This window comes from Struthio camelus, chromosome 8, assembly GCF_040807025.1.
Source record: "Struthio camelus isolate bStrCam1 chromosome 8, bStrCam1.hap1, whole genome shotgun sequence".
NCBI lineage: Eukaryota > Metazoa > Chordata > Aves > Struthioniformes > Struthionidae > Struthio > Struthio camelus.
This window is the reverse complement of record NC_090949.1, coordinates 13,344,196-13,353,676: the sequence shown is the minus strand read 5'-3', so window position 1 is coordinate 13,353,676 and position 9,481 is coordinate 13,344,196. Positions and strand designations below refer to the sequence as shown.

Genomic DNA, 9,481 nt, shown 5'->3' with positions numbered 1-9,481 from the left:
TAAAGTATACATGAATATTAACTTCCAATTAGAATAGACAAACTAAGAATCATGTGCTGTTCCAAATTAAATGGTTACTTCTGGTGAGAATTTAGAACTCTTGACAGAACTGCCAACCTAAAGGTTTTGCATACAAAAATAAGTTCAACTGTAAATTTGATTTTTCAAAAGTTTGAAGCATGCAGTAGCTATCAATGCAAGTCCCTCTTTAGGTCTCTGATTACAGTGTCTTTTTTAACACTTTCGGTAGATTTTTTCCATTTTTATCTGTTACAGTAACTTGGCACTCAGTTAATGCTTTTCATCCATGAATCTCTGCAGCGTCTAGTTATTTCTTCTGCTGAGGAAAATAAGAACAATCATAATACCTGTTGCCATGTATTTAGATGCACATGATTTATTGCTGCCCCTGACTTCACTGAAAGAATAAACAGTGATATTATACTGGGTGTTACACTGTAGAGCCGATAAGGTGCATGCTGTGGCCGTGTCATTGCACAGCACCACACCAGTCCAGTCAGCAGCTTTTGTTTCATACATTTCAGCACCACGGACAGGAGACCAGGTAATCTCCAGCGTGTCACTTGACACGAACACGGCACTGAAGTCGCTGGGGCAACAAGGTGCTAAAAACGGAGAAAAGACAGAGATGGAAACTTTGAGGTGAACTGAAAATTGACATTAAACTGAGCAGCGTGTCATATATCTGTGTTCTTTTGATCTTAGATCTCCAAATATGTCTTATGCATACCAAACTTACTTTTTGAATTAATTCAGTATCTCTCCTTCCACTTCAACAGAGGACGTTCGAATGTATAGGTACTGGTAAGTTTCTATATACTTAAAGGGTAATAGCAACCTGTAGCAAGCCATTAATTAGTTCACAAAAAAAGCTACATGCAAATCCCAGATGTCTGTAGTATGTAGTCCCTTGATTTAAAATTTCAAAAGCATCTAGAAATTATCCAAGAAACTTTTACAACATCCTTCACAATTTCCAATTGAACTGGTTACTTTTTCGTTTTACAAATATGAAAACTGACTATGAGGAAGTTTAGACTCTGCTAGGTCTTTCCCAATAGAAAAAATCCAAGCCTGCAATTCAAATGTCATGACTTCCAGGACTGTATATTATCCCTATGTTCCTGTCTGATATTTATGAGTAATTATACTAGTTTTAAGTTTGTAAGTGTATTGTTGCATTTGACCACTGCAGTTAAAATCAACTGCAGTTTGAAGTGTTCTGTTTTTTTTTCTGTTGATCTTTCTTGTATTTTGGCCAAGAATTGAATAAAAATAGAGGTTTAAGTCATTATCTTCCAATAAAAACTTCCAGTCAGCTCTACCATACTGTTAATGGATCTAAATGAATTTGCAAAAATACATTTCTACTTACCAGTAGTGTAATTGAATACATCACCTAAAGGACTCTGCCCTGCCTTGTTATATGCGAAGACACTAATGAAATAGGTGAAGCCACAGTCTGACTGGAAATTGCATCGAGTATGGGATGTGTTGCAGTGCGCTTCCAAGCCATCATCACTTTTCACAAAAACCACATAATAATGACCAAAATTCACACTAGACCATGATACCAACAGGATACCGGGTTCATTCTCTTCAATTGATATACCTCCTGGTGCACAAGGGACTGAAAACAACATTTAAAAAAAAAAAAGGGAAAAAATTAGAATATTTAAGTTATACTTTAGGAAAAAAAGAGGGATATACAGAATGTATCTACTCAGCTTGAACAGTAGAAAACAGCAACTCATCTGGCTTTACGGAGGATGCTATTTACATTTAGATGAAAAGTGAGTAAGATTTTTATAGAACAAAGTAGATAGGCTACCTTGATCTCTTACATAAAAGATTTGCTTAAGGAGTCCCTGTGAACAACAACAGAGTTGCTAGGCAGTATTCAAAAGGAATTGGCTCATTCTGTGTTCACAAATTGTAGTTTCGGATGACGTTTGGCAAACTAGCTTGAACAGCAGTTGGCATCTGAAAGCCGTTGTATGAAAACCCTTTACATACTGGTGTGAAACTCATTGTGTCTGTATCTGAATAGACTGGTCTTTTACTCAGGTTTCCTGTTTGGTCACATCCCAAAATTTCACACTGAACTGCAAAATCCATGTTTTTTGTTTTAATAACATTTTTCTTCCCTTTTTTTCTGGTTCTAAAAGTTTAGCTCGCTGCTCTTAGAAGATGCATCATCTAGCTGAAGCACTTTTGACTGGAAAGATTACAGCCCACAGCTCTCATCCCATTAGATCTACCTCTGAGTTGCTGATGTGAGTATCTCTAACTCATATCCATAAGAGGTCAAAATGAGCAAGGTTACGTTCAGTAATTTGAATATTGTGCCTTTAATGTAGCACATATTAACAAAAATGGTTTAGGTTTGCTTACATGTGTAATTCTTCTAACAGGTCAGGGAGCAATACCCTCTGACATGGCAGTGGTGATAAGCAGCTGAGAGTAGCAACCTTTTGCCCTCATAAAGCTGCTACCAGAGAATGGCCTGTGACTATATCTTAATTTATGGTGCAACTTCAGCTGGAAGTGGTTATTTGTGACGTGCTTTCTAAGTAATTCCTAGATCTCGCCTAGCACAGTTCTCCGCCTAGGGCTAGTCCTCAAAGCTATTCTTTCCCTACAGATTTCTTCCAATCTGTGACTGAGATGACACAGGTAGGGTTTTTGTAGTGTTTTTTGTTTTTCACTCAGGAAATTGACCTCAGAACAGGTATTTCTGATAACAGGAAAATGCAAGCTTACTGGTTCAACCAGCCACATATACACCTTTCCAAGTTTTCTCACAGAAGTATGAAGAAAGTTTAGACTGTTATCCCCGAAATCAGAAGATACATGAGCCAGTTCATGTACAAAATTTCAGAAGCAGAAATAACTACTTGAGAACCACTCATGAATTGTAATGGGTTCATTTGCATTTGAAGTTAAAGAAATATATATCAAAACATCATAAGCTATATAAAGAACAATCGTTCACGTACTAGTTCTTAAGCTTACTGCAGTAGTTGGTTTACTGGATCCAGCATCATTATGCGCTATGACAAAAACAGAATATTCTGATCCACACTGGAGTGATGGCACCTTGCAGGAGGTAGAAGACGTGTTACACTTCGATTTCAAGAGTCTATTGGAGGCTATCACACTGTAAGTTAGAGCTCCTTCTGTTGGCGTCCAAGAAACAATAGCTCCTAAAGTGCCACTATTAAAAGCTACCTGAACATCCGCTGGTGTCTTCGGACCTATGGTATAACAGTTTGGAAAACTTGTAAACTTAGCATATGGCCTACAAACATGATGTTTTCAGAACTTGCAAACAAAATATAATTTTTGTGATGCAGATCTTATCCTATTCGTACTAAAGTGACATACATTTTTAAAGAGAGAGTTCTAGTTTTATACTGACACAAAGCTTTCTGTTGAAATTTCATGCTTTATTTGATTATTTGTTGTTCACAGACAGAAAAATCCTTAAATCAGTTCCAGCTTATGTAATTTTTACCCAGCTTTGTCCCGGGTAAAACTTTAGTGGTAGGTAAAGTCTTTGCCTCAGTTATATTCACTAAATTTAGCCATCTCATCTGAGTTTCCATGAACTTTGAAGTGAGGATAAAATTTGTAAGAGCTGAAATTTTGCCCAATGTATCACTGAAAAACATGACAGTCACATGTATACATACATACTTCCTAGTATGCTTGCTTTGGTTTCAAAAATTTTCTTACTTGTTCTTTGGTTACATGTGAAATCATCTCCAGGCATCCCATTGGCATTCCAGGCATATGCCTTGATGGTATAGAGAGTTCCTGGGTCTAGATTTCTGAATATCAACGAGGTATTGGTGGTATTCTCTTTCAGCATTCTGCCCAAACCATCTGACCTCATGAGGGACACGGAGAATCCAGCTGCCATGTACACATCTTTCCAGCTCACGACAATGGAGTCACAACTTGGAGAACTTGCCGACAGAATTGGAGCAGCCAGGACTGTTGAGAAAGAGCACCACTGATTAAGCCTTTGGATTTCTAATAATGTGTTTAAGGGAGCCAAATTCCACATTCAAACACAGAAACTACAATCATCAAACTCTTTGAGACAAATTCAGTAATAACAAAAACGGAAGGATAAATTAATGCATGACTGTCAGAATAGATAAGGAAATTGATTTGGTACATCCATTATGATACTACAGGTTTTGCAAAATGAATATAACCCATACACCAAAGCATGAAAGGTGAATGTGTAGAGGAATGAAAACCACTAAGAAGATGCTGCGTTTCCTATCCTCTAAGTTTTACATTGTCTTATTATTTTATACTTTGAGTTGTTTCTCCTTCCACTCTCTCAAGCAGTGTCTTTTGTTGAAATAAAATCCATACGTTTGTACAAACGCTAGACATTTAATTTAAGTACTGTCACAAACTTTCATTCAGGCTCTTGTACTGGTCATTAAATCAGCACCCAAATTCTGTTTCTCAAAAACTGCAAGGTGAATTTGCTCAATATGCTCTACAGTACAGCATTATAATAATTCAGAACTGGTATACCTCTGGGCTATACTTACTGCCTGTTTTGTTCCAAATGTTTTCTAAAAATAGAAGGAAATTTATAAGCTATGAATGCTTTAATTATAGCAACATTACAGAATTATAAATAAAGTCTACCTGTTTTTGCTTTTCTGAAAGATGAAGGTTGGCTTCTTCCTCCTGAATTTATAGATCTGATAGTGATTCTGTACACGGTAGCAGCTGTCAATCCTGTCACTGTGCCTGGTGAATTTGTAACTGTAGTTTCAATGAAGGAATCTCCATCTTGTGCAGTCAGTAGGTAACTAGTAGCCCCAGGAACAGCTCTCCATTCCACTGTAATACTGTTGCTAAGCTTTGAATAAGCTTGGTCAATAACAGGTATGTCTGGAGCTGGAAAGGAAATACCCATAGACAAGGTGAAGGTAGGGAATTCAGCCCTGTGAAGTGCTGAGTGTTCTGAGCACTGCTCAGAAACTGATAAGGACAAATGATCTATACTTTCTATTAATACTTTAAAATTTTCTTTGATTTTAAAAAGTTAAAAAATATATCACATAATTACTTTTGTTTCAGGAAACGTACTGGTATTTTTTCAGTGCCTGAAGTGCAGTGACTATTGACAAACCGTGTATTACTTGAGAACTCCAGGAAGATCTGCTACGGGTATGACCACACGTTTGTCTTTTAAAGACAAAAGACTGAAAGAGTGTATCAGTTAGTTTGAGGGGTACTGTGGAGGATGTGGCTTTGTACGCTTCCCCTCTGCTGGTTGCTGATAGATGTAAGTCATGTCTTGATTTTTTCCTAATTCAAAACCAGTATTTTCTCTCTCTTAGCTGATCTCTCATATGCTTAATGACCAACTGCTGGGCTGAAGTGTTACAGACAGGGTAGAAAAAGGACCAGAATCATTCTTTATAGCATCTTATTGACTTAACTGGAGCTGTCCCAGGATAGCCATGGGGCACTGCATTCCACAAATGATCTTAGTATAGGTTTTAAAACAAGTTTTAATGAACGTTAACAAGATACATGGAGTCTTGAGATGTTCTAGATCAACTTTCATCTTTTAATGAAAACCTTTCAGTACCTTTGAAACTGCTATTGAAAATGACCATTATTTAATCTAGGCTGCACTGGGAGGCCTCTCTTCTGTCTTGCCCTGTAGCCAATTGGCTATATAATAACCAGCAAGTAGTGGATGTTTATACAAAGCAATCTGAAATAGGAGGGTGAATCATAAGTATTTCTATATCACAGAATCATAGGATAATTTAAGTTGGAAGGGACCACTGGAGGTCATCTAGTCCAGCCCCCTGCTCAGAGCAGGTCTAATCAGATATACAGTAATACGACATATCAACTGTTGCAGTTAAATGCTTTTCTAATGTCCTATGCCACAGGCCATTCAGGAGGAGTCACGCAGTGTAGTCAGAAAAGTGCCTACACAGGGTGCGCTTCTTAACTACAAGCAATTTATGTTCCGTACTCAGGATTTCCAGACTAGAATCTGCACGTATAAAGCAAGCCCGTATGTTGCAAGACTGCAAAAGACTCAGCAGAAGAAAAAAAAAAGGTAAAATGAAGGTGTATCCCACCTATAATTAGGAAAAGAAATGAAAAATATTTGTATGTTAGTATGCTCCTTGAGGCAAACACCTCGATAGCAAGGCAGCTAACTTGGGATTTCAGAGACCTTTGCAAGTGTCACAAACATTACCTCTGCTGATTTGGACTCAAGCGTTTTCTCTTTTAGCATTTTAGTCAGACACTCTCTTTTGCCCTATTTGTGAAAATGGTAATACATATTCTGTATGACCATACCTACAAAATGTTTGCAGATTTGTCTCTTACTATCTTTAGGATGGTTTTCAGCTACTACACTATGATTTTTTTCCCCTTTTAAAAATCTTTCTTTAATAACAATTCATGAAAAATTATATGTGGGAAACCTTTATACAAGCCTAAGGGAGTTCTTTGCCCAAAGGCAAAGCAGAGAATATATAGCATGTGATTTGTATCAGAATTAAACTACAGGTACAAATTTTACTGGAAAAGTAATGTCTATTTCTAAAACTTGTCAGTTAAAGTATTTTAAAGATGGAATTTCAACAACGGTTTTTCAACTGCATTTCAGTGATGAAACAAAAAAGGAGGACTGCTGCATAGTCCTTTTGCTATGAAACCAAAATACCATTTATCACTGTCATTACTGAAAAATGTATATAGATTCACATCCGCATTTGTAATGAAAATCAGGGCAGCTGAATTCAGAAAGCTGCAGTCTGACTGGGTGAGCAGTGAATGAATGGCAGGTCAGGGAAACACATATACATTAAAAAAACAGAGGAGGAAAAAGAGCTAATTATGCCAATACTGAACTCAATAGATGAACAAGCAAAAGGATGCGACAAGAATGGCAGCTATCCTTAAAAGTACAATAAAATATCCAGGATGAAATCCCAGTCCTACAGAGGTCAATGGAAATTATACTGCACAAAGCCTTTCTTACTAACCTGTTGACTGCATAATCTGTGTTTCAGCCACAATAATTCCATTCTTGTCAATGGCTTCTGCTTGTATAATGTAAATAGTATTGGGAATTAATGAAGTCAGACTACCTTTAAGGGTAACATCGCTAAAATAAGCCAATAATGACTGGCCTACAGTATTCACAGGAGTAGCTGTAACTCTGTAAGAAGAGGCTCCTGAGAACTTAGGCCATCTGAGATAAATGCTTCTTGATGTCACATCATATATAGACATAGAGAAACCTAAAAAAGAAAAAACAGGAAAACATTTTAGTTAATTCTGAATTTAGTCAAATCTTGGCAAGAAAATTGTTCAGTGCCTTATCAAACATTTATGGGACCTAATTTTCAGAAGACAGGCATTATGCTAATTTTGGAATGCTATTTCCATCATTCACTCTGTAATCTATTATTTACTGTAATAACTGCTGCTTGTGCTCATAATATCATTTTATGATGACGGCTATTTTTCTTAAAAGCTCCTTATGCTGCAGTTTTCTTTCTTTTTAACTTTTAGAGCATTGAAAACACTGGATATAATCCCTGTATGAAAATGCACCCAGTATCAACGGTATTCTACACATGAATAGGATCAAATGTATATTTTGCAAATCATGACAAGAATAATGTGCTACAGTAAGTGTCCAAAAACCGCAACAACATGGCTAAAATGGCTAAAATAACTTAGCATTTAAGGCTCTGACAGTTCAGTATATGTAGAAACATATATTATCACCCTGCTTAGTGAATGAATTGTGAGTGTATTCCTTGCAGTCTTGCGTTCCTCACACTTTTAAATAGTCAATATTCACATTTATGTCATGTGAAGATTGACATTTAAGGTAGTAGGAGGTTTATTCAACCTCACAAAGAATGTGAGGTTGAATAAAGTATAAAATTTTGCAAAGCGTTAAAAATATTTAGCACTTAGAAGATAATGTTGCTGCTTTTTTTTTTTTTTAGGAGACACAAAGGATAATGGTGCAAATATGGGCAAGTCTGAAGCCTGCTTGTAGCAAAGTGATGTAGGTATCGTACTGAACAGCACAATTTGCCCAGCTAAGTATTCTCTTTGATTCACTCTAAGGTCATGGCAAAAGTGGTGTGTAAAAATATTTGTGTGAATGTTTAACAGACCTGGGACTCCGAAAAAGTGAGCGTTTCACATTTGTAAAGATATCAACATACAGTTTTTAAACAGAAGCAGACTTTAAGACAATTTTTGTTTATAAAGCTGCTACAATTTACAGAATATTTTATTAAAAATCAGAAATGTATGTGTTCTCTTCAGGCCTCTTTAAAAACAAGCATGCAAAAAGAAAATGGGAAGATTTACCTGTGTTAGCTGAAAAGATCTGAAAAGGAGGATGCAGAAAATTAGAAATACGAGGCGAAATATTTTATCTGGGAAATTTAAAAGTAAGCCAGTTGTAAATGCATGCAAAAATGTAACAGTAACAAAAAATACAGATGTAGGAGCAAGTATCAGATCGTCTCAATCAAACAGTCCCTAATTTTTAGTTGGCTTTTACAAAGCACAAAGTATTCTTGGAAACGTTTTGAAAGAAACCGGGTTGCTCTCACCGTTTCCAAGTTGCTGAGGATCAGTCCGATAACTATGAAGGATTTTCTTTTCCCGCTGCGCATCTTGTGAGAGCCTTCCTGCAGGCTCCCGGCCGGGCCGAGCTCAGGCAGGTCCCTCCGAGGGCTGGCCGTCCCCTCTGGGCAGCGCTCGTGTCCTCGGCGTCACGCCGTGGGACCCAGCCCGAGTTGGGGTGGGGGCCCCCTCCTCCTTGCTGCGCTCTCACCTGGCGGCAGGTGCAAAACCCCTCCCTGAAACGCGCCCAGCACAGGCATGGAAAGAGCAATTTTAGGCAGGCAGACCGGCTGTTGTTACAGGATGCCATTCTTCTGTTGCGCGTGCGCGATCCATCAAGTAATTAAGCCCAGGGTAAATTTTAAATTTGCTGTTCAGTTCATTATGTATCGCTGGTTTTGTCAACTTTTTGAACAGCTTTTTTTCCATCTGGAATGACTCCCTCGTCTTGTTCGCGTTTGGATGGGAAAACGTCATAGCCCCTTCCAATTATTTTGGTCGTGTTTTACGCTGTGCAAGCGGAGGTAGAAATTTCCTCCGAGTTCGTCATACAGTCCTGCCCTGCTCGCCCTCCTTCCCACCTTCAACTACAGCTCCTGCCAGCGAGTCTTTATTTGCTAAGAAACGCTCTATCTGTCTTGTTCAGGCAAGAAACCGCCCCTCTGCCCAGGCCTTTCGCGCGCCCAGCGCTGCGTTCCCAACGTACGCGCTACCTCTGAGCATGAGATACTGACATTTCCGGGCCTTACGATCTTTTATTTATTTATTTTTGCTTAACCCTGTGGGAACA

The 9,481-nt window shown here is 38.0% G+C and overlaps 1 protein-coding gene across 1 annotated transcript in view; it reads right to left on the bottom strand.

The window, feature by feature from the left end:
• FNDC7 (fibronectin type III domain containing 7) overlaps positions 1–9,437 on the bottom strand; it is a 15,366-nt gene extending 5,929 nt beyond the window's left edge. The window contains 8 exon segments of the mRNA XM_068952183.1: positions 369–626; positions 1,397–1,651; positions 3,021–3,278; positions 3,760–4,020; positions 4,699–4,953; positions 7,080–7,337; positions 8,431–8,449; positions 8,679–9,437. Of these exon segments, the coding sequence (XP_068808284.1) occupies positions 369–626; positions 1,397–1,651; positions 3,021–3,278; positions 3,760–4,020; positions 4,699–4,953; positions 7,080–7,337; positions 8,431–8,449; positions 8,679–8,741 (1,627 nt within the window). The 5' untranslated portion in view covers positions 8,742–9,437.
• Positions 9,438–9,481: the final 44 nt, after the last annotated feature.